The following is a 26,076-nucleotide window of genomic DNA, read 5'->3' as shown; positions in this document are numbered from 1 at the left end:
GGTCACAAGCTGGCGGAGGGAAGGTTTAGGTTAGATATCAGGAGGCGCTACTTCACTGTCAGGGTGGCTAGGATCTGGAACCAGCTTCCAAGAGAGGTGGTCCTGGCTCCTACCCTGGGGGTTTTTAAGAGGAGGTTGGATGAACATCTTGCTGGGGTTGTTTGACCCCAGTACTGTTTCCTGCCATGGCAGGGGGTCGGACTAGATGATCTACTCAAGTCCCTTCTGACCCTAGAAACTATGAAACTATGAAACTCTAACAAACTAAGGATCATGTATGAATGATTCAGACTCTCTGGGGAACCACATATTCAAGCCTTGGCAGGGACAATTCAGCCCTTCATCCTTTTGATTGGGTTCAGTACAGTGTGAAGCTGGGGGAGATTTTCAGACAAGCTCTTAAACACTGAGCTGCTGTCTGTTCTGGGTGGATGATGAAGATTATGGGGAGCTTCAGAGTAGGAACTTTCCTGGTACCTTAGCTAGTACTTCTCCAGATTAGTTTGCTTTGTGGCCTGACATCCTGTTGGCCTGTCATCCCAGACACAGCTGGATTTTTACTAGCGCTTTGAGAATATTGTGAATCACTTCTATGGCACAGAAAATTATAAGTGGGAGAAAGGAAGGAACCCTTGGGGGAAATGAGTTAGGACCTTTTAACAGACCAGCCTTGTTCTCAATGCCTTGAGGAAAGAGCTAAATGGTGAAAGATGTGTCCCCCCTCTCCCCTCAGCCTTTTCTTTTCTTGGTGGCCCAGGTTGTAGATGGTAAACTTTCTTTACAGTAGACAGGCAGCGATATCTCAGTCTCTTTCTTTCATATTTTCATTTAAACATTTATGTTCTTTCACACAGGGTCTTTTCTTTCCTGTTTCCCATCCTTTTTACACAGTTGTATGCGGTCACTTTCTGATTCTGCTTATCTCACCTTCCTGCCAGTTTTTAAAATGCAAATTTTGCCCATATTAGCATGAACCCTCCCACACCAGATGGCACATTTGTGTCCAGTGCTGCCCTCTGGTTGGCCTTTTGAAGGACATTCTAGTAACTTGGAAGGTCACCTTGTTTACACCTTGCCTCCCATTCAGTCTTGCTGAACCTGCAGGCTGGGTTTCACCATCTGCATTTTCTTTGATGCCATTAATCTTCCTGTTTACCCATTTCATTATTAATTCTAGAGTTCACCTCTTTATCTAAACACTTTATGGGCCTGTTGGAACGCCTCATCTTCATGTGGGAGCATATCTGTGTTTCTCAGCAGATGCCCTGAAGATACCTGTGGGCACCTTTGTCAATATTTCTGTTAAAAACCTCCCTTATTATAACAATAGTTTGCAATTATATAGCTCCTTCTGCCTGTGATTGCAAAGCATTTTATCAGGGTAAGTAAATGTTATCCTCGTTCTTAGGGCTTTATACATTAGGCATTAAAATCTGTTTTTGTGAAAGTAGATTGGTAAGTTTTGAACTTTGTTTTTTTCACTGAAAAACATTATTTTTTACACTTAGCCTTTCAAGCAACTATAATAATACTTTGCATGCATCTATTCCTAGAGGATCTGAGTGTTGCAAATATTAAATACCACATCCTGTGAAGTAGCGAAGGATTATCCCCATTTCACAGACTGACATTGGACCCGTAAGTGTCTTACCTAAGATCACATAGCCAGTGGTAGGCCCAGGCATAGACCCCAAGATGTTTGGTCCATACCCCTTGCTATCACTGCCATCCCACTATGGTAAGGTCTCTCTATACTGCCATAGAATTTGACTGAATTTGTAACCAGAGTATAACATGGCTGACTTCACACAAAGTATGGTTAATGCATGATTCACACAAAGAAACAACACTACTGAGTACAATGCAGCTGCAACCACTTTTTCTAGCTTGTGAGTAGCGCTAAACTATAGGGATATTGTAACACATTCTGCCATGGTTATTCTGTTGAGTAAATAGGGGCACATAATTGTGCTCATGTAACCAGATTAACCAGCCATTATATTTTCCAGGTCTGTATTTGAGCAAATGTTTAAAACTACAGTGACTCGTGAGAAAATATCCCTTGTCCACTCTTCTCTGCTGGTTTTGGGTTGTGTTTCTTTAAAACACCTTCTAAATTTAGTTAAGATAGATGATGAACCGAAGGCACCCTTTGGGGAGGAAAATCTCTCTTGAGAAGATTGTTATTGTTACAGGGTCAACCATCCCATTCCACCATCTTAGTTTTGGAGAAACAAAACTGCTTTTCCAATGCCAGAGTAAAAGTTCTTCACATTATGGTGTGCTACATAATGTGACATCCTGTTACTTAATACAGGAGTGGTCTAACATGTGACCCATGTACTCAAGGAATCAAGAGTTTGCCAATTACTTTAACAAGAGCATGTTTAGATCATGTATATGGCCCCGAAGTTGTGCATTGCAGCTCTACTACAAGGTAAAGTAAAATCAAAGTTCAGATTGCCTTTACATTTAAGCCACAGTTTTTGTATTGGCAGGAATATACTGGATGATCTAATAGATGTTTTGCACCACTGACTTCTGGTTCTGTTCATTTATTATTTTAAGAGGTACATTTTGTGTGTACCTCTTAAATGGAATGTTTGGAGTCTGGGAAATTGCCAGCATGGCTATCAGGAGGCTTTGACACTTCGGCTTATCCTGGCAGTACATGCTTGAAATGCCTGTCCACAAACTTTCTGCCCCTCTAACCTGTGCTGATGAAATTTTCTCAAAGTAGCAACTATATGGTGACAATGACATTGGGGCCTGTCACTGCCTCTGTGGTGCAGTTTGCTGGGTAGATACAGTGCACCTGACCAACAAGTGGGAAAACCTCCCTATATCCTCCTGGGAGTCCTGTGGGGTTTTCTAACAGCCCTGAAAGACCTCACAAATTCTGACAAATTATATCATATTTCAGCTAATTGTGATAATACTTAGCACATTAATGCTCCTGGTCTGTGAATGTGTATTCCTGTTTGTTGGATGGGTAAACTCAGGTGGCAAGTTGGTTCCTCCTTCACAGGTGTGTAGAAAGTTGACACCAGAGCTAGGACTAGAAGTTGGCAGCTCCCAATTCCCAGCCCACTGTTCAGATGTCTTAGATCACACCTGTGTCTATAGCTCTGCACCACCTGTACCTACCAACTACTGTCAAATGCTTATACAGTCTTCTGCCCCCTGCCCTCCCACCACAGTTATTGTGATATCCTTGTTGAAATAGTGGATGCTATGAAAAGGCCATTTGCAGTTTGTTGTAATGTAGTTGCAGAATGAGATGCTAGAACAGTGATGTTGAAAGTGGGGTAGGGGATGAAGGAAACTGCTCTATTATGATTTGATGTCCAGAATTTAGTCAGGTATTGTAATTTACCGTTTTAGAGAAGCAGGCGCAGCATGTTGTATGTGACATTGATTTATATTTGTGCTAAGAAATAGACTTGTAAAGAACTTTTGAGGGACAAGATGAGGGCTTTGCTTGTGCTGTGATATTTTATAGAGGCATGCTAGTAACTAGAGATATGCAGTTGCTTGAAGGCCAGATCAGTGATCAGCAAATAAACACTTAACCATAACTTTGAAGATGCCTAGTCCCTGCAAACTATTTCTTTTCACTATTATTAGTAATCTCATGTGGTTTACTTTTAAATAGGTGCTAGTGGACTCCAGGATGTTGGTGAATTGGTGAAAGTGTCATACATGTGCATTTATGCTAGCTTAAATTTACTGTACAGTAAATTACTGTGCAGTAAGTGGGAATAGGCTAGCATCTACATGTGCAGGCATTAAAGTGCATTAATGCTGTGTATGAACTGACTTGGAACTAAACTTAGTCCCAAGTCAGTCCACACACACAGTGTTAATGCGCAGTAAGGCATCTACATGTGTGTTATAGCACAATAACTAATAGGGCGTAAAATTTGATACATGCATGATGTAGGTATCAAATTTACACTCAAGTCAGCATAAGTCACCATATTTACTGTAAGTTGGGGTGTGCATGTGTGCTCATACTGTACAGTAAATGTGCATGCATAGACGCGTCCACAGTGTAGGAGGGAATTGCATCATCCCACAGCAAGAGATTAGCCTCTCTTTAGGATGGAAGGGAGTGGGAAACTCAGATTTTCCAACCTGTCAGTGTTTTTTAGGGCATCAACTGAAGGAAATCCCAGTGGGCCATTAAATTGAATAAGACCTCTGAGCAAGACCCTTTTCAGGGATCATTGGGCTCTTCTGGCCTCTTTATACTGTATCACAAAGGTGTAGTGTAGAGCAGCTATGTCCCTTAACACAACCTTTCTCTTAAGGGGAAAATTCATCAATTCATTCCCTCTACTGTAGGTGATTTGCTTCTAGAGGGAAACAGAGACTGTTTCCTGATTTTTCCTCTGAATTTCCAGTAGCTTTAGTTCAAGGACAGGTTTGCCATTCTCTAGCTCTTGCCATGTAATGGGGCATTGATATAAATAAAAATCAGGCCCTCATATCTAAGGATGTTTGGACATAGGGGGAACAATGGGTTAATGCAGGAGCTTTAATGCAATAACGACTCAGCTTTGAATCTGTTTTAGATTAATGAAACGAATATGATGCTCTCTCGTCTCCAGAGGGTATTTATTTGCTTTCCCAACCCACTGTATGATTCAAAATTATCTAGGACTGGGATAGCTGGAGTTTGTGTGAGTTGCTGTGAATTAGAGGTGGGATGAATAATCATAGTGTGGGTACAACAACTGGAATAGAAGGGGAAGCTGCAGGTCAGTACTGAGGTGCATTGACAGCAGGCTTGCCAACTGTCCATAGTTATGGGTAGCTCATAAAAAACGGGCTAAAAACTCCTGTCTGTGAAGTCAGTAAAAAAAAAGTGGAGTTCAAGAAAGTCAGGAAACAATGAACTTATTTGAAGATCCACTGTTGCCATTTGTAATGAGCCTAGAGTAACATGTTAATGAACAGACTGAGCAGAGCAGTACTACCTGCTGCCTAAGAAGGAGAGCATCTCTGCACTAGCTGTCTATTAGCCCTTTCCCCTCTCCTGCCTCATCCATTTGCTGCCTTTAAGTGTCCTGGATGGCCCCTGCCTATAATGGCTTCTCACTGCTCAACTCAAAGGTGTGTAGGACTTTGCAGACCGAGGTGCAGCTAGGGTGGAGCCATGGGGCTGGAAGGGGGGAGATGCGGAGGGTTGGGGAGACAATGACTCGGAAAGGCAGCATGGGGCAGAATGCAGCTGGGGGTCAGGGTGTGGAGTGAGTAGGAGCCCCTTGGGCTGGGAGCAGGATGGTGTAAAACCATTGCTACAGTCCTTGTCATCTTTTAGTTAGGGTCCCAATATGATTAAAGATGTAGTTTCTTTAGCAAGAGTGTTGCCTGCAGCAGTAGGCTCTGAAATGCCACTTGGAATGATAAACTTTATTTTCAAATATATTTAACTCTACTTTTCTGCAGGAGAAAGTGTGGATTAGGATTTTAGAGGGATTTTTTTTTGCTTTCTAAACAGATAAATTTTAAGATTTTTTAAAAATCAGTCAGTTCCAGGGTTGCCAACCCAGAATTTTTTTTCTTGGCAATATGTAAGCCTCTAACTGACAACCAAACTTTTTTACTGTGGTAGGCATTAAACACCTAAAGTTGAACCCACCCCTTGTAATTGCTGTCCAGGCCCTTGCAGAGGGTTATATTTGCATTATGTAAAACACGTTTCAAAAATATGTGTCAGTAGAAGTGTTCGATTATCAGTAAAAAGTTTGCAGATCGTCAGTAAAAATGTTTTTCTTGGGTTGGCAACCATGACTGACAGAACGGAGCTGAGGGAGAAGGCACAGCTAGAATAGTTCTGAGTGTGCTGGGGTCAAGATGGAAGTATAATGGGAATGTTATTTAGGTTGCTGGAACTGAGGTAACAGGGATGGCTTCAGTATTGTACTTTGGTGCACTGGCAGACCTGAGTGGTATGTTGGATCTGGAAGAAGGGTGTGGGGAGGGTTATGGAAATGAGGATTGAGTTGCATTGGCAGAAATGTATATATAGGAGGAAGCTTGCAAAGCACTTGACTTTAGCATGCTTCTACTGCAGATACATCCACTGCTGCAAATACATCCACTTTAGAAACAATAAAAAGTCACCAGACTGACCACAAATGTGAAAAATAAACAAGCAAGCCAGCTAAAGATAGTCTAGTCCTGTTTATTTTTCACAAAAAGCTACAAATCCAGTCATTCAAACCAAAGCCTTGTATTCTCTTTCTTTCCTAAAGGGTTTTCCCCCTCCTTTGCACTCTAATGCTGCATTTGTGCCTTGGAGATGTGGAGATGAGCATATGATGGATGGATGGATGGATGCTGCTTGTCTGGGTTTTTCACCACCATTTCCCCTGGGGCACTCTGTCTGCTGGCAGAGAGCACCATCCCAAAAGATGGTATCTTTTGCAAACTCGACAGCTAACAGACAGCTTCTCTCTCTGCATATTTCCCAAAAGAAGAACAGGCTTAATCTGGTTTTTATATGGCGTATTTCATTACAGTCTTTGTGACTTCCAGTGTTCCCAACACACCGTCATAAATAAAAAACCTAGGAGTGGGAAACAGCAGAGAAGCTGAGGCTTCACACTCTTGTGACACTGATAGTTTCTCATTTTAAACTGACATGGGATTTAATTGCTTGCTGAGCCACTGAATTGCACTTTCAGGCACATCCTGCCACATCCTGTTAATGAGCTTAGTGGCTGCATTCACCCAGCAGTAGATCTGCTTGCTACGAATTAGGTGGCTTTTTTAGACCAACAATATAGGTTTAAAGAGGTAGTAGTTATTAAGGTAATAACTTTGGATTTATCCATGTTAAACAACACTTAATGGAATCTTAATATATAGTTTCCTGTGGCACTTTTTATGTTTTAAAAAAAACAGTACCAAAACCAAAATACAAGAATCTATGTGGCATAGTCAGTGTTTATCTAAGAGGGTTTTTGGAAGCCGGATTGCTTTGGTTTGCACAGTAGCTGTCGCTGGCATGATGGATCATGCTGGAACTCGCCCAATAAGTATCTCTGTTCCCAATTAGAACTGGAAATGGAGCTGCTTGTGAGTGCACAGAGATGATGGCTTGGGTGGCAGCTGCTACTGTGAAGATGGGAACGATTAATTGTAAAACAAATGCATTACATTGTATAGGAAAAGGGGCGGATGCCTATTTGTATTTTGAAGAGGTACTGAGAAGTGGGTTAGCCCTCCAATCACTAAAAATTACAATTTTGAATATGCAATACAATTTTGATAAACTGAAATTTTAAAAATGATTTTGTAGGACCTGTAAAAATGTGTATTTCTCTTGGAAGTAGTAGTGCACTGAAAACAAATACTGTCATGATGCTGACATGGATAATTGTTCAGATTCAGTGATGATGAGTGCAATGTAAGTAAACAAAAATAGCCATGTTAATTTAATCACTAGGAAAGGGAAACTGTCAATGTAAAAACCATCAATTTAAATTTAAAAAATATCATCTATAACTTAATTAAAATGTTACAAAACCTTTACTTGTATCAGTACTAATATCTTAGGATATTAAAACTAAAAGAATTCTTAAAACATAATGTATTTTTCATGATTGATACTGTTGGTTTGACTTTTGTATCTTATTTGATTTTGATGTTGAAATGGGATCTGCCTGTTTTGCTTCTAGTATTGCATGTGGTTGCCAGGTGCTATTGCATTTAGAATACCCAGCAGGAAGAGAGTATATCTAAAAATGTAGTGACATTTCTATAAAAAAAGAGAACTTTTATTCAAAATAGCTTCAGTTGTAGTATTTTCAGGAAATGAGGTGTTCTCAGAAACTGAGGTATCAAAAAGAGATGGTGGAGCATATTGATCATTAAAACAGCTTCTGGTTTAGAGGAATGAAGGATAATGAAAGATTTTACATGTATATTGAAAAGGTTTGCAGGGGAGTCCTGAGGATTTGTAGACCAATAAGTTGCACATCAGTAACTGGAAATTGGTGGAAACAATAATTAAAATAGAATATTATAAATACCTGGAAGATCATGATGTGATATGGTTTAACCAGCATGATTTCTGCACAGGAAAATTGAGTCTCATAATCTTTTGGAATACTTTAGACATATCAGTAAAATAGTGGGTAGGGAAAAGGGGAAGCAGTTCACAATTTATTTAGAATTTCAGAGGGCCTTTTGCAGAGTTCTACACATGAGGCCACTCAAGAAGTTAAGTAGTCATGGATGGAGAAGGACTTGTCATGAAAACTGCCTAGTAAAGTAGCAGCAAAGAGTAAATGAGGGATTATCACCATAGAAGAAGGCTAACAATAGATGCATCAAGATTTTTGCACAGGGTTCTTTATTGTTTAATGTAATTATTAATCTGGAAATGGGGGTGAGGTGTGAAGTAGCAGAATTTGCCAATATCATAAAGCTATTCAGGTTCATCAAGACCAGAGAGCACTTCTGAGACCTAAAATCTAGGTGAATGGACAGCATGATGGTAAACATAATGCATTGTCCATAAATTCAAAGTGATACTTATTGGAGGAAAAAAAGTTTAAACACATGACAGGGTTCAAAATTAACTCAAGAAAGAGCCCTAGACAACATAATAGACAGCTGAATGAAGACCGCTACTCAATGTGTAGCTGTGGTCAAAAAGCAAGCATGATGTTGGGATGCCTAAGAAGTTGTATGGTGAATAATGTAAAAGAATACTGCCATAGCTTTATGTAAATCAATGGTGCAACGTCAGCTGAAAAACTTTGTGCAATATTGGTCTGCACTAGAAGGTTATTGCAGAATTTGAGTGTGTTCAGAGAATGATGACAAAAATAAGGGGGATGGAATTTTTTTTGCATTAATAAATATTGAAAAGTTTGATATTGTTTACCTTAAGAAGGAGGTAAGCAGAAAGGAGTTTGATGGCAGTATATATAAAATAACACATGGTACAGAGAAGGTGGACCAAGCACTTCTGTTCTTCTTGTCTTGTAATAAGAAGAAGGGAGACATTCAGTAAAACAAAGCTGGAAAAGTTTAAATCGATAGAAAAAACTTTTTTTATTCACAGTGTATGCTTTAATGGCACAACCCATTGCAATAGGAAGATGTTGAGGGCAAGAGCTTAAGATTCAAAGAGGGTTTAAACATTTCTATGGGTATCAAGAGTACCCAGAATTATCATGATAAACATTTTGGAAGGGTATTAAACTTCATGCTTTGGGCTTTAACTGTTAGAGCTCAGGATAAAACCTAATTTGTGCATATGTGTGTGTGTGGGGGGGGAGGTTGATTATCCCATAATCCGCTAGTGTAGGTTATGCCTTTTTCTGAAACATCTGATAATGTCCAGTGTTAGAGGCAGGATCTTGGACCAGATCCATCATGGAAGTTCCAATGGTTTAATAAAGGTCTTATTTTCTACATAAAACCTACATTTGTGGGCTAAATTTTACTTGTCAGCATCCCTTTGAGTAGGGCTAAGGAGGGGAATGTACAACTTGCCAACCTTTATGAAAAAATCCTGAAGAATTAAATTGTTAGGGCTGTACAGAAATACTCTAAAAAGATGGTAGTATTTAATAGTATTTTGTTGGATAGGTTGAACCACCCTTTAGACTTTCATAGCAAGGATATAATTTGGTATTATCTAGGAGGACTAAAAGCCCTTTTAGACAGGTTATCATTTTCTATTACATTCTATAAAGCACCTTCTTAGGCAAAACCTAGGCATAGGAGGACTTACACATGGAAAGGAAGTATCTTTCATTCCTAGCATTTTGCCATTCCTTTCACTTCTAAGGCTTCCCACTTCCCCCAGGTTGTGTCAGCAGATTGAGACTTGATTAGAACTGGTCCACGGCAGTTGAGGTCTCAGTCTAGCCTCTGCCATCACAGGCCGTGTCCAGACGAGTGTGGCTGTGTGGTATGGAGTGTCACAGGCATGTCTGCGGCGCCACATACTGCACGTTCAATTGTTCTCTGCACTGCAAGGGAGCAGCGTGGAGGATATCCAGGGGTCAAAAAAACCTGCAGGAAAAAAAAGCAGAACAGCACACACAGGGGCAGCATGCGCCACTCAAAAGCGGAGCCGAGCTGGCCGGAGCCATGCTGCAGCTGCTGGCCAGGCTCTGCATGGAAGAATCACTGCTGCTGCAGGCCTGGAAGGCCCCCAGGCCCCCAGGCAAGGCTGCTGGGGCCAGTCCAGTGCTGGCCCCAGTCTCCCTTATGCCACCCGGGGTAACTTGCCACGTGCCAGAGCACGTGTAGCACAGGTTTTCCCTAGTGACGGTGCACCGCTGCTAGCTGTCCCCAGGGAACCAAATGTCCATACCACGTGTGGCTGTGGCCATAAAGGCTGCTTCTGCTATTTTCTACATAACTTTCCTGCTTCCTGTACTTATGCTATATCATACTGGTTAGCCAGCTTCCAGAGGGGCTGGATTAAGTGTGTCTACATGTTCATTAATGTGCTTTCCGGTCTTTGCATTAAATTTAGTACCTCTAAAGTGAGATACTCAGTAAATGTGCATTAGGCTGCCCTAATGCACAGTAGTGAAAGCACATGCTTTTTTAGTGATGCTTAAAATGTGCAGTCACTTATTTTTACTGCACATTAGCATATTAGCATGGTTTTTGATGTGATGCTTTAATGCTCAGTAAAATAGGCTATTGCATATTAAGGTGCACATTTAGACACACCCATTGTTGACCAGTCTGGGGCTTCATAGAGTAAAGCATGCATTTCTAGTAAGCTCTGTGTACTAATTCCCACTCCCCTCCTCTCTTTCCTCCATTAATGAGAACTGGAAATTTTGGGCTCCTAAAATGGGCCATAGATGTGTGAATGTTTGGTTACTGGGAAGATGCTAGAAGAGAGGAGAAGGAAACAGTGGTTTAATGGTTACTGTTTAGAGCTGGGAATCAGCTGTGCTGGGTTTTTCTCTTGGTATCCTGCTTAACCTGATGTCATCTGAGCACCACAGTATCTCCATCTGTAAATAGGGAATAATAATACTTCCCTAGCTCATAGAGCAGCAATAAGCTCAGAGACTGTTAATCTTTGGCTGGAAAGTGCTGTGGAAGGGCTGAGTGTTATTAGTAGCAAGTAGGAATGAGCGTGCTTTGGAAAGGCAGCTGCTCTCCTTGCCCTTAAACACTTACTTTTTCCATGTTAGATTCGATTTTCAACTCTTTGGTGGCATATAGGACATTTGTTGTGTTCACATGGATTTTGCTTAATCCCCTCCCCTGTTCCCTATTTTAATGCATTTGTTTGCTGAGTGTGTTGGAATCCAGAGAGAGATATAGCCTATCAGAGTGAAGATGGTTGCTACCCATGCCCTTGAGCCTGGTTGCAGCTTTGCCTTCGATTGCAAAATGTCTGATCACCAGTTGGATTTTTCAGTCCCACAGGGTTCCAGAAACAACACTGATGTCCTTTTGTATCGGTGCAGGGTGCAAACCAAGCCAAAACCACACAGACATGGCTATGGAGGTGCCCTAGTGACTTCCCACGGAAGGCTGTAACACTTAAATCTTTCAAGCTGAAATGTCTGTTTCCAAATTTAACATACACTGCATGAACCAAATGGATAAGCAAGAAGAGTGGGAAGGAAAGAGGCACCCAAAATTTCAGGATGATCCCTCTCCTCCCTTTTTTTTTAGTTCATATAACCCAGAGGTGAACCTGTATTATAGTCAGGGGAGCCTGGTGGAAGGGGTTACAAATAGGTGAAGGGTTGCAGAACTCAGTTTTGGAAAGAAAGACTAACTGAATGGCTCAGTCTCTTCTTTGGAATCAAGGTTTCCACTCAGTGCCCCAGCTTCCTGTTCTGGGAAAGTTTCCTTTGAAAAATGCCAGAGCTTTGGTGTTCTGCATGGTTTGTACTCAGACTTCCTCTCAATAAAAATGGGAGCTTTTGCTATAGTTGCTGCCCATGTTCTGTGCTCTGTGGCCCTTCAGAATATTTGAAGAATCCCTTTAAGATCCTATGATCTTCACTTTGACTAAGGGACCCTGAACTCTTTTGTTGGCTTTGGAGTCTTTGGCATAGCCAGAGAACTGACACACTGCTGGAGAAGTGGTCTTCCCTCAAAACTAGACGATAGCACACCCCACCAGATAATGATGTTTGTTTAGTTTGTACGAAACAATTTGTACAACTGTTTGTACTATGATAGTGTCTCTGATGGGCTAGGCTCTGTACCAGCACAGAGCAGTCTCTGCCCTGAAGACCTTACAGTCTGAGTGCAGGATGAGAGCAAGCAGATAGCAACAGATGGGGAAGCAAAATGTCCCAGTCAGATGAGGGAATGGGGTACAGGTGTGAAATCAAATGCTAAATAGTAAATATCACACCTGGTACTGAATTACTTCCCAAACAAAATGATATGGAGAAAGGGACCCAATCTAGAGCGGGGGGACTCTTAGAAAGTGAAAATTTTGGGATGTTGAGGCTGTGGCTTACTGGATGTTTCACTGAAAGGGGTAACTGTAGGATTAATCTGGTTGAACATCTACATAGGTAGGAATAGGGGACTGGGGGATCCTGAAGGAGATAGAATTCTTCCTTAGGTGCGTTTTAACATCCAGGTTGTGCTTTCTTGTACCGTGCTATGCTGTGCTTGACTAGCAAAACTACCTGCCTTTCTCTGCTCATAATCCTGTGACAGCCTTCAGAACTAGACTGCTGTCTGCTCGCCACATTGCATCAACCGTCTTTGTAAATCTCCATTTACTTCTGGGGGTGCATGCCCCAGGCTGCCCTAGAGCTAGCCTTTGGGTGAGAGAACAGGGTGGGGGAGGGAAACACTAGCTTGAGAATTTCTTTCTCTCCATGGGTTAGAGTCTGCAACTCTCACTTATGCTGAGTTTTCTTCCTCACCTGAGCAGTCTTATTTAAATCAAAGTGAAGGTTGTAGAGTCTTGACTTAAAAGTGGGAATAGTTACTCAGTTGCAAATTCAGAGACGGAACCCTTAGATTTTATTAAAATTCTCAGCATTATCCTACCTCTGAGATCATTTGTATCTCAGCACCCTGCACGTGAATTGTCTGTTTTCTGTCTCTTTGTACAACATGGTTCCACAAGCAATTCAGTGTCGTGTGAATTATGCCAGAAATATACATGTATTTTTAAAACTATTTCCTTTGTCGGGGAAGGAGTTTAATATGTATAACTCCCTCTTCCAGAAAAGCTGTGGGAATATTTTCCTATTATCCTTATCCCTCTTTCTTATTTCCTATTTTCTTTTTATTCCCCAGCAAAATAATGTCCAACCTTCCTTCCTTGCACCCCAACATAGGAAACTGAAAAGAGGTCAGTGGTTCAGCAAGGTAGAAATGAATCCTTAGCATAAGAGGTTAATAGAAGAACTACTTCCTTTACTCTTTAAGATATGATTGAGTTTAAAAGTCTGGCAGCCTGTTCCTTGTCCTCTCCCCCACTTCTGCTATGTATGCTTGCAAGAGACACACAGAGTCTCTTTGTTTTGTTTCTCAGAAGTTGACCTGCCTCTCAAGAAGGATGGGTTCACATCAGAGGGAACCACGCTGGAGGCCCTGCTGCGTGGAGAAGGGATTGAGAAAAAAATGGATACTAAAGAAGAAGACACTATACAGGAAATCCAGGTAAAAGAGAGCAGCTCTGTTGGCTAGATTGTATGTCTCTATACGCTGACCGCAGGATTGGCTTTATGATAATTTTTTTATTTTCAGTATCCAAATGGTGTCCTATGACATTTGTGTCTTTGTGTTGAAATGTTGCATTAATGCATAGTAATGTCACACCATTGTGCCACAAAATGTCACCAGACTACAGAGTTACTCTCTGATGCTCAAAATAAATTCAGGATTTGGCATAACTGTTCAGCAAAACTGTCACAGTAATTCAGGTTGGGCTGCCACATTCTGGATTGTTTACAACCAAGACACTGCAGCAAAGTGAGATTATCAGATGCTGATTAGCAGAGAGAGGTCCAAACTATGAATTGGATCTGAGTAGCCTCAAACTTTGAGTTCAGATTTGGCTTTGAAATTGGGTCATAGCTGCTCACTAGAAGCAGAGGTGTGTCATTGGCTCATCTCTTTTCCTTGTCTAAGCAGAGAGAATTGTAGAAGTTATGCAAACAACATAAATGGTTTTTAAAATTCTTTTAGTTTTAATAGCCTTTTGTATTACCAATAAAAGGCAGTCTTTCTCTTTGGCCTCATATTATCCCTTGGAATATTAATAGTAATTATTTCATTTTGATCATTTGCCAGTATTGAAGTTTGAATATAGCTGCAGCCTTTGGCAAAGTCAGGGTTCTGCCAATGTATGGAGTGATTAACAGAAATATGTTCAATTCTCGTAACATAAAAACATAGTACTTGGAGGGGCCTCCTGGCCACTGAGTCCAATTCCCTGCTTTTGTGTGCAGTCATTTGTATAGACTAAAGGATCCATGAGATCATGCACTACAGCCCTTCTCACACACCCAGGGCAACACAACATCTTGCAAGAAAAAAACCCATCCATGGAGGAGAAGAAGAAATTTCAAAGACCTGACAACTTGCCTCAAGTAAACAGCAGGGGAGGCAAGGACACTGACAATGACTTGGCTAATGCAGCGGTAAGGAAAAACTTAAACCCAGGCAGATTTGCTCAGGTTTGAAAAGCTTTAAGGAACTGGGGATAGATTTTGAATGAGTCGAAGGCATTGCTTGGCGTAGTCAATACTAGTTTATAGTTTTTAGTATAAACCAGGCATGACCTGTACAACCTGGTGATACTGGCTGAGCATCACATTTTTTCAGGTCATTCCTGAAACTCACAACCCAAGCGTGTGACCCACCAGACAGCTAAACTGAAAGTCATGACAGTCACATTGACATAATTCTGGGTCCAGTCCTGCAGGCCCCATTGAAATTTCAGGTATGTAAGGGCTGCAGAATTATGTTCCTAGGTCCTAGTAATGGAGGTAGGGAAACCCTGGCAAAGAGGAAATGTCTCACATTCACACAGAAGGAACAAGTTCTATGTGAAAAGCTTCCTTTGTTTCCTCCTTCACTAATAGGTCTGGTTCTAATAAACAGAAAGTCCTAAAGTCTTTGTTTATAGCAGCTTCCAAGGTCACAAGAAGCCATCATGCAGCATCTCTCTGAGATCGACAAGTGCCTTTGGATGTTGTGCAATCTGAGCTCCCAGATTACCCCCGGCATCAGCCTGAGGAAAGAGACTTCAGAGACAGTGGAACTGACAGCAGTCTTGGCATCACTGCATTAAAAGGGCGGGGGAGGGGTATGCCTGTTTGCAAGGAGTCTTCAGCTGTACCCTCTGAGCTGTGACCTGTCTCATGGAAGCTGGCTTCATCACTGAGTGGATGTGAGAAGCTTGGTTTGCTGTTGTTTTCTTTGCAAATGCAGCTTGGTTGGATTTAGTCCGTACAGTGTGTACTGAATGCTGCTGATTGAGCAGGTATTGCAGGACCTGATGGAAGGGGTGGCTGGACTGGCTTAGGACAAGACCATAATTAATCTTTTGTGCCTATACAGCCAGGTAAGGGGTGTAAATCTCCATTTTACGTGGGCTCCAGGTCTTGCTGGTCACAGCTCAGAAGGATTCAAGAGGAAGCAACCCCCTGAGCTAGTACTGTATTTCCATTCCCATGAAGGGAAGTAGGGAGCGAGTGGGTTGGGATAGGCAGATTCATAATTCCCTCCTTGATCCCAGCCATTTACTGCCCCTTACTATGAAATGAGAGTGAATTTTTAATGTGCTTTTGGAGTAAAGCTGCATCAAATCCTTATCAGTGTTGAAAAGCGAGGGACTGGAAGAGTGTATTAGAAGGACAAAGTAGACAGTACTAGATATTTGCTAAATAGATGCATTCAACATGGCCAGATGTTCAGGTACAATCAGTATGATCAAATGCTATATTTACAGGAGCTGAGGATCAGGCCCCAAGTAACAGCAATACTGAATCCACGCCTTAAGCAGGGCAAATGGTGCACCACCTACTGCAGTTGGTCTGAAACAGCATTGTTGCCCACTTGTAAAAAGATGCTGTAGCATTTTTCACAGGAATAAGATACCTTACCCTGGCTTTGCAGCTGAATTCGTACATAGCTGATCTTTCTACCTTAAATTGACCCTGCAGCATCGACTGGAAAAAATGCCCCACCTATATACTTTTGTATTTATTCAAATCTAAGACAATTTCCCCACCCAGCACAACATAAGCCTTGTCTTGGATTTAGGTACGGGCCTAGATCAGGTGGATTCTGTGGCTCTAGCAGTGGCCCTGACCTGGGGAGACCATGTGGTGTGGCCCAGGGAGCATATGGGAGATTGCATGGTGTCACTTAATTTTTCCACCTTCTGGTAACCAGAACTCTATGAGAAGATCAGCTATGAAGGTAGTTTGACCCCATAAATGGCCTCTTGGGCCACGTCCAGATGTGTGCAGACATTTGGTTCTTGGGGGACAACTAGTGGCAGAGCATCTCGTGCTGCTGCTGGTTGTCCCTGGGGAATGCCTGTGCCCTGCATGCTCTGGTGCACAGCAAGTTACCCTGAGTGGGGTAGGAGAAGCTGGGACCAGCACTAGGCTGATCCCAGCAGCCTTACTTGAGGTCCTGAGGGTCTCCTGGGGCTGCAGCAGCAGCAAACCCGCCACATGGAGCCAGGTTGGCAGTGGAGCATGGCTCTGGCCAGGTGCCAGGCTCTAGCTTCACGCTGTGCATGCTGCCACTGCGTGCGCCACTCCACTTCTTTTCTCCTTGCAGCGTTGAGAACAACAGAGCGTGCAGTATGTGACACTGCAGATGTGCCTGCAGTGCCACATACCTCATAGCCGTGCTTGTCTGGATGCAGTCTTAGGGTTTAAAAACAATGCAATATAAATACAGAAACCCACAAATTAATTTGACCCCCTGCTAAACTTTGAAAATTATTTAACCTGTTTAAGAGGACCCTGGCCAGTGTTTATGCCCCATAGTGTAAGTGATTAGATTCTAATAATGGGGTGTATGGATAGTTCTTCTGATTCTAAACCTTTTTCTAGTAAAATCTGTTATATTCTTTTCCACCCTAGCAGTCAATTCTTAAGGTACACCAGAGGCAACACTAATGTGATGTGCTCTTATTCTCCCTCTGCTGGTTTTCTAGCATCTGTTAACTAAAAATATACAGGAGAACTGAACAGATCAGAATTAGATAACAGATTTTAAAGGCTGTCTATCACCTCTGACTTTTTGAATTAATTTCATGACTTAATGTTGCCATCTGAAGACTGGCCTGTTTTAGATGACTTAGTGTTTTCAGAATAGCTCCTAGAGAACAGGCACTCACATTATGATTGGCATAGGCCAGCAGCCTTGCTTGCAGAGATACCAAGGATTGTGTGAGTTATGAAGAATGAATTATCCTGTCACTTCTTTAGGAGTTTGCTCCTTGTCATTGCTGTAGGAAGGTTTGCAGTACCACTGCCTGTACTGTCTGCTTTGTGATTGCTTCAAGTGCTAGCAAACCAGACATCTTTCCCCAAGAACAGAATTCAGAAAAACAGGAAAAAAATCTAGCAAACCCCAGGCACAGTCAGTGAGCAACTAGTATTCCCGTTAGCTTCAATGGGAGCTGCAGGATACCCTATTTCTAGAACTATATGGACACCTATGGTATGGGTACCCTGAGACCTGTTAGACACGCAGGAGACTAATGCTTCACTAAGTGGAGAAAAATTCTGAAGTGCCACAAAAGGAAGTGTTCCTGGTTTCTAAGTTTTCATCAGAGGAGGAAAGTGTAATCTGTAAAAACAAAACAGAACAAAACAATGCCTGCACTGTCACAGCTTGACTTTTGCTGTTTTTTGCTGCCAGCCTGGTCTTTCTTAGAAACCACCTTTGTGGGAAACCAAGGGCAGGCAAGGAAGGACATGACATTTCTGTGGGTGCTGGTTGGGAGGAACTGGCATTAAAGAATTAGCATAAGTGTAATTCTGGCAATGGTTTAACCATCAGCTTGTCTATTGTATCCATTTTTGTCCATCTTCACCTTTTAAAACTGCATCTTCCTTGTGGCAGGGCTGTGTCCCTCCCTGTGAGTGGAGAGTGCATTTTGAGTACCATCTCAGTCTCGGTTGTAAATAATAATAATTGATCTTGTGTATCTTTCAGTGAACATTTGCCTTTGCTTTTAAACATAAGTCTTTGTCATTTAAATATAGAGGGTTCTGGAAAATGATGAAAATGCAGATGAAGTAAATGAAGAAGAAGATTTGGAAGAAGATATTCCAAAACGAAAGAACAGAGCCAGAGGAAGGGTAGGTTGAATCCCTGTGGGGGAGAGCAAAGGTGGGGAACGAAGCTCTTTTCTCACATCCTCAGCTGGTTTCTGTTCATCATCTTCATAAACACAGTGTAGATCAATGGATAAGTGAAGATGATAACCATGTGGTAAACTATAGAATCATACAGTCTTTTTTTTTCATATTCTCAGTTTGTTTTGCCTATTAACTAAGAAATGAGATTGTTGTGAGACTGAAAATGGGGACTGAATATATTTTATTGATATATTTTTATTTTTGAAGTGAAATTGACTATCAGTGATGATGATATTCTGTTGTTACAGTCCCTTACCTTGCAACAACATTCACAATTAAAAAAGAAATGCAAACTTTGCTTACAGTTCCAACATCCAAAAAAAAAAATCAGCAAAGGTAACAGTGAAGCTTATATAAATACATTTCGTTACAGTCTTTGAAGCTGGAGTCAGAACTGAAAGGTCGTAGTAGTGCTCTGGGCATGAAATCTTAGCCCCTTTGAAGTCAATGGCAAAACTCCCATTGACTTCAAGAATGGTGTGGTTTCATCCTCAAGCAACAGCAACCTTCTTTGGTCCTGTCCCCTCACAATTTCAGCACAAAGTCAGCTAAGTAACCAGGCCAACATTTAAAAGCTTGGGGCCAACATTTTCAGAAGTAGGTTCCTAAAGTTAGGCAGGCATCCAAATAAAAAGTGAATGTGATTCTCAGAAGTGCCAAGCACTTGCATCTGTCATGGAGCTTCAGGGGAAGCTGGGGGTAACTGCTGTGTCTGAAAATATGAGATTGTAGGAGTGCAGCTGAAGATGACTATATTTTGGGGTAAATAAATAGGGTAGAAGAAATTTTAAAGCTGCCTGAAAACACATTGAATAGTTTTAGAGTGTTTCTGTGCATCCACACCTCCCTCCCCCTCTGTTTCGTTATTGTTCTATTATTTCATCTTTCTGTTCTTGTTAATTTGGGTGCTAAGCCTCCTGGATAAGAAATCAAGGCAAATTTTCCTTTAACAGAGAAAAGTATATTTCTCAAAACCAGTGGAGCCAATTCTAGTCAATCTTTTTTTTCAGTTTTCTTGTAAATGCCCCCTCCGTCAGATTCCCAAACTTGGAATATTTTAGACGGTATACATTTTAGGAAGTTATGTGAACTCATAAGCAAAACTAGGAGATAGATCAATGCATGCACACATACTGAACACTCCAGTTCTTGCAACCCTTTCCAAATACACTTGCTGCCACAGGATTTGAACATGCCTGTCAGGGTGTATGAAGGACAAAAAGGGTAACACAAAAGGTATACCAATCTGGAAAGAGAATTTTATTCTCTGGCATCCATTTCATACATCTCTGACCCATACAAATAATGCCCTGAGGTTATTGTTACATGCAATAGTGTACTTCCCTATCCTGGAAGGTATCACAAAACAATTCTATCACTTTATCTCTGCCTTTCAAAATAAAAGAACCTGTGGGGGGTTAGGAGCATCATGTATCACATTCACCTTGAAGCATAAACTTATATCTTACTTTTTAGACTAGAACCCCGTGCTAGTGGTGGTCCCAGTAAAATCTCTGGCCCTTTCCCTGCTACTAATATTATCTCTGCTAGTACCTTTGATTTCACATGAGACTGTAGAGGGGAGGTGGTAAAAGAGTTCCAAATGCTGTTAAACTTTCATAAAAATTGGATGTAGTAAGAATGTTGGCACAAAGCGTAGGTGGCATTGTAAATCTAAAGATGGATCCTCAGCTGGTATAGACTGGTGTCCCTTCCATTGCTATCTGATTTACAGCATCTGAGAGCTTATGCTTTGCTCCCTTTTAAGCCTGTTCCTGATGAGGGTCTGATACAACTTAGGAACCACAAAGGATTTGAAATTGAGGACACTTGAAATCTGAACCTGAGAAGGGACTGTACTTCTGTTACCTAGAAGGCTTTGTTTGTGGAATTGTTAGAGGAGGGGAAACTGACAGGTGGAGGACCTACAAAAGGAAACAAGATTCGGAGGAGCTGGGCCTTTGGGGATTCAGAGAATGATCAGGAAGGGCTTAAGTCATAGGCACAGAATTCACGCAGCATAATTATTGCTCTGGCCATTCCAAATTGTGCTCCTTGCTTTTCCTCCAGCATTCTTTTATTTTTATCCTGAGACCCTATATCTGTCCCTTTGGCTGTTCTCTCTGTCTCCATTTGGCTGCTTCAAGGCTGCTGAGAGAGGCTTCCAGGCTTTGTGTATCAAGTCTCCTAGTCCTTTTGCCGCATCCCTGCAGGAGTATGAAGTCATTCGTGAATGACTGAATTCAACAGACTGAAGCCCTGACGGCAAGCACGTGGCACTGTCTGTGCCTCTGGGATGACTGCTTAGTTTGCTGGCTCCCTAAGGCTAGCCCTGACGTAGCAGGAGCATGAGGTCCAATGCTGAAGGCCAAGGAGATGGGTTTACAGAGAGAGGTTTTTACAGTCTCTGTTGGATGGAGAAAATGGGGAAGGAGCTAGAATGTGAAGCTTGTAATGCAGTAATGTGGCTGCGCATGTGAAGTCCATGTGCTCTTCAAGAGAAAACTAGAGGATGTTATCAAAGTCACAAAGGGATTTAGGAGCCCAAGTCCCCATGAAAGCAATAAATTTAATTTGAAAATATCCCTGTGTTCAGTTCATGAAACAGTGTATATGGCATGCAACCACAGCATGAATGCTGTACCCTTGCATTTCTGTAAAGGATGGTTTGAAGGGAAACAGCTGGCTGTAGATTAGTGAAACTCAGCAACAGATCTTAAATTACTATTCTAGTCTGAAAAGTGACTATGTAAAAATAGCACTTTCTTACTCAACAGATCTGCTCTCTGTGTATATTCAGAGTCAGACCTGCTGACTAGTGACAAAAGTAAGATGTTACAGCTTTTTCATCCCTCTGCAGAACCAATCCAGATAGGTTGGGAGGGGGCCTGGATTCTAATACATCGATACAATTGTTTATCAGGGCCACATTAGTTACACCTGCCCAAATCTGCTGAAGAGCCTAGGTGCTAAAGAGGGCCTAATTTGACTGGTGGGACCTTTTACTGTGCTGAGTAAATGGAGGGAATGCAGGTTTGCTCTCAGAGCCTGGGGTGAGTTTGCAGAGCTGGCAGTTGCTATTTGTAAACTAAGCACATTTGATACAGAATTATTGAGTTTCTGTAAATGTGGATTCTGTAAAATAACTTCTGCAATTGTATTTAATTTTACTTCTGTTTGGCTCACCTGAGAAGATCATGCTGTGGTCATGCCCTGTGACTTGACAGTATCTATGGCATCCAGGCAAAGTCAACTAGATGCCTCCTTCCTTCAGAACCATTATATGGATGGATATCACACTCCATCCAAAGTCATGAACCGACTTTATTGGGTTTGTTCCCAGCCGTCCATTGGGAAGGGGTTTTCTTTAACCTGTGCAGTTTTTATAAGACCCTCTTTTCAGAGATTCCAAACAATGTATCAGTTTAAAACTGTCCTCTTGGCCTTCTCTTCAAACTTATGGAGATAAGCAGCTCAGTTTGTTACAGTGCTGTCCTGTGTATATACAGTATGTGTTGAGTGTTAGTTTATACCATCCTTTAATATTTAGGTCATTAATATTTTCTAAATCTCCACATTGTCTTTACCTGCTAAAGCTGCTTCAGTTTATTATTCTCACACACAAAAAGCATAGGGATATAAGGCATGAAGCTCTCGGAAGGAGAGGAGGAGCCCAAACTTTATAGAAACAATGAAATTAACTGGTTTAGTTGACTTTGCTTGGGAACTTAATAGCTTGGAGAATTAGTAGAAGGTAGCATTTAGTAAAGGTGGATTTCTGCCTCTAAAGTACCAACTCAAATGCAGATTAGGCCTAAAGTTATTGCCTTCTGAAGGGTGCCATTGGCCTAAGTGAAATAGTTTCAGGGTTGTGCTCTGTTTCCAATGCCCATGTCATAACCCCTGTCATTATAAATGGCAGTAAGTGTTCCCCCGTGGCATCCTCAGTGGAGAAGGCTTAGGACTGAATGGCATTGACACTGAACTCTATCTTTACTCATGTGAAGTTCAAGTCGGCTTTGAGACACATCTATGAGTCACATTGTCCTGTAGATAATCTGAGCTCTGGCCCTCAGCACCTTTACCAACATCACATGTACTTTAGAAATACAATATTTTAGGTCTGTGTTTGGGCCTAATATTGCTCAAATAGCCTTATGCCCTCCTATTTGTTCACCTGTGAGTATGAGATGGTACCTTGACTAACTATGCATGAACAGTGGCCAAGGAATTGATAGAGTTCCACTGCTAATCAAGTAGGGATTTTTGTTCTATGGATTTTCTGCTGCATTGAAAGTTCCAAAAATATACAATGTGCCTTAGAAGATGAAAGGCCAAATTCACCCATTGTGCAACTCCAGGAACTCATTTAGTTTTGCTTATATAGCTGTCAGAGGGGGAAGCTGAAGGCTGTGAGAGGGCACTGGAACAACATTAACATTCTTGTTTTCACTGCAGGCTCGCGGATCTGGAGGTGGAAGAAGAAGGAATGATGCTGCCTCCCAGGATGACCATGACAAACCATATGTTTGTGACAGTAAGTAGCAACCAGACCTCCAACTCTGCTTTCAGCCTCGTCCAAACAGCTCAAATGCAAACAAGGCTTCCCCTTCTATCCAGCAAAGTGTTCTGCTGCTGTCTGACTTGCATGTCTGCCACCTCCTGTTGCTCTCGGTGTTTTGCATGAAGGAAAGAAAATGAAATCCTCGGCAAGATTCCACCTCCCTTGGCACCATCGCAGCTCATCTCTTATGGCTCGCTCTCTCTCTCAGTCTCTTTCTTTGCGGCTTCTCTGCCTAATGTCTCTCTTTATCTTCCATGTAAGATTCACCCTCTATTATTTTCTCTGTTTCAGATAGTTACAAACAAAAGCATAAGTCAAAAACCTCCGACAAAGGTACTTCACCCTTGTTGTATCTCTTACTTAATTTTTGGTTATTTCCTTTCTTTTAGTAAATTTTACTGGGCTAAATCTCAAAAGTCCTTGCTCTCAGCCCATAGGCAGAACTCTTCTTGATTTCAAAGGGAAACGAGCCTCAGTAAGGACTCAGGAAAATCTAAGTCCCCCATTCTGTCATTCTTATTCAATTGGAATATTAGCTTACTAATGGGACCAGAGGTGCAGTAGGGCATTACCCAAACTAAGCCATGGCACCAGTCTGGCAGGGAGGAAGGACCCCAAGAGTTGATGCAATATGAATCCTTTTCACAACTAGGGATCCAACTATTGGCATTTTTCTTCATTTCAGTTCTTTTTTCACTGCAATATATCTTTTTCAGTAAGTGACCCAATGGGCCAAAATACAGCCTTTCTGAGAAATATCCAGTCCAGTGTCTAGGATAGATAGGAATTTGTGCCATCCAGTGCCTCCTTTCATAGAAAATGCTAACTACCCAAAGTTAATAGAGGGAGAGGTGAAGAGCCACTGCTGTTCTTAGCTTCAAAAATGTTTTGGTGGGTTTGGGCTGACACATCCACTCCTCTGTCTCCCTTCCAGTTCACCAAAAGGCCAATAACACTAGCAATCTTCAAATTATCTAACTTTTTAAAAAAAATAAAGAAATCTGGAACATGGATGTTACATGAAAAGTGTATTCCTTATGGTCTGGCCACATTCTTTCAGGGAATAGCTGGGTAATCCTTGTATAATGCTGTGATAGGCATTCTAGGCATCTTCCTTTCAAAGCAAAGCTATAGGGACCAATGGCCTTCTTTGTGCAAGTAATTGGGTAGGGTAAGCCTTTCAAGAATACTTTCAGGTTTACTTGAAGGGGAGTATAACTAGATCACAAAATGAGGGTGAGCTTGGTAATATGTGAGAAGAGGAGAAACCTCTGCCTGTTTATATTTAAGGACTTCTCTTTGTACATTAGGGGATTGAAAATGACCCTTCTAAGGCTTGTTGAGAAGTCCAGTGCCTTATTTTCTTTTGGAAAGCTTGAACCTTTCAGTGGTGATGTTTGAGAGGTTGCCTGCATCTCTTTTTTTGGACATGTTCCCATGCTCCAGAGCACTTCTGGACTAGGGTCATTTTGAACATATTGTGACACTTTCTGTCCATTTTACTTTCACCTGTGGAATGATCTTGCTCAGCTGTTGAGTTGCCTGTGTACCTGACTGTCACACATAGAGGTGATTTGCAGATATTGTTTGAAACATCTTGGAGATCAAAGCAGGCAGCAGAAATCTGAGCTGAAGCTAAAGTTATGGTATGTTGCATTGATGTAATTTTGCCTTGGTTTACATTTTGGAGCACAAATATCCTGTTTGGTTTTGAAAAATAAATCTTCCCACTTCATTTGGCTAAAGTCTTTCATTTTTAAGACACGTAGGTTCAGAATGGTGAGCCAGAAGAAGTGTTGCCAGGAACCAAGACTTTACCCAATTACCCCTTCTTGTCCAAGGCAGATATTTGAGAGAAGATTATTACAGGGAACATAACTTTCTATAGAAAAAGAAAAGGTTGTCCCAGGTACAGCACAATCTTTCTTGTGTAATGTCTTAACCTTCCTTTTTAGCATTCATTAGAAACATGACAAGTAATTTGTAGTGAACAATTTACTTAACAAATTCAGTCCAAATTTCTGCTCTTGAATCACCAGCAAACAGTTAAAGATTTTTTTAAGTGTACTTTTTCTACAACCAGACAGTTGGTCCAATAAAATACATCACTCACAAAATCCTTGTCTCTTGCACATTTCTTCTTCAAAAATATTTGCTAAATATTTTCTACAAAATCTCAATTTGGAGATTGTGGATGAGAAGTTTATTCCCAGTAACCAGGGTTCAGATTTACAGCTAATTTGGTCAGTTTTGGAGGGAAATGTGCACATCACAGAGTATTCTTTCCAGTTCCTTTTTGGATAACCCTCATTTCTAGAATTACATTATTGATATGACTAATTGCCATCATGAAGTGAAACACTGGTTTTCTTAGGTCCCCTAATTTTTACTCAAAGTTTACCTTTTCTGGGAGCATTCTAGTAAGTAATTTGTTTGCTTAAATAGAACATGACCCCAGGGGAGGGCAGAAATATGTCTGTAATCAATTTTTTAATTTAATGAGATATTAATAAAATATTATATGAGGCATTTGTTCAGCTCTGCTTTCCCTTTTACAAAGCCATGCTTATAGGAAAAATATACTTCAGCAGGTGTTGATACTTGTAAATAGTAGTGCGAAGTCCCTAGTCCACATGTCAGCACCTTGGCAATGAGAACAGCACCTACTACTTCAGCCATGATTGACCTCTTCATCTCTTAATTCCTACAGTTATCTCTCCTTCCCGTTGTGACAGGATGAGCACAGAGAAGGAGCTCAGCCCTGTCCACATAGGGACAATTAATCAATCACATGCCATCTGGTGGGCCCAGATACCACAGGTGGTTGAAAATGGGATGTCCAGCCTACTGAATGAACGTTCCAACATTTCAACGTTTTTTGATATTTCAGATTCTCAAGGAAAGCTGAAATGTCAGATGTTTTAAAAATATTTTATTATTTTTCATTTTGACTTCGTAGGATATATTACATATACATAACGCTCCAAGTCATAAAGTTGAAATGACAATTTTTTATTTAATATTGAAAATGTTCATGAAATTGAGAAATACCTACAAAATCGTTCAATTTTATTGAATTAATATTTTTAAATGGAAAATGATTTGATCAGAAATTTTTCAACTGGTTCAGAC

General features: G+C 41.3%; 1 protein-coding gene across 13 annotated transcripts in view; it reads left to right on the top strand.

Annotated features, from left to right (window-relative positions):
• The window catches only part of DPF3 (double PHD fingers 3), a 210,376-nt gene that overhangs the window by 94,446 nt on the left and 89,854 nt on the right, over positions 1–26,076 (top strand). For all 13 annotated transcript variants that reach the window (XR_002103955.1, XR_002103951.1, XR_002103954.1 and 10 more), the window contains exons 4-6: positions 13,520–13,647; positions 18,225–18,320; positions 22,839–22,917. Coding sequence is in view for 3 of the 13 variants with exons in the window: in XM_019551349.1 (XP_019406894.1) it covers positions 13,520–13,647; positions 18,225–18,320; positions 22,839–22,917 (303 nt within the window). In the remaining 10 variants the exon portion in view is untranslated. The remainder of the gene's footprint in view (positions 1–13,519; positions 13,648–18,224; positions 18,321–22,838; positions 22,918–26,076) is intronic.

The sequence above is a fragment of the Crocodylus porosus genome, unplaced genomic scaffold (genome assembly GCF_001723895.1).
Source record: "Crocodylus porosus isolate Cpor-Errol unplaced genomic scaffold, CroPor_comp1, whole genome shotgun sequence".
Taxonomy (NCBI): Eukaryota; Metazoa; Chordata; order Crocodylia; family Crocodylidae; genus Crocodylus; species Crocodylus porosus.
Note: the sequence above shows the minus strand (reverse complement) of the source record. Positions and strands in the feature narration are given on the sequence as shown.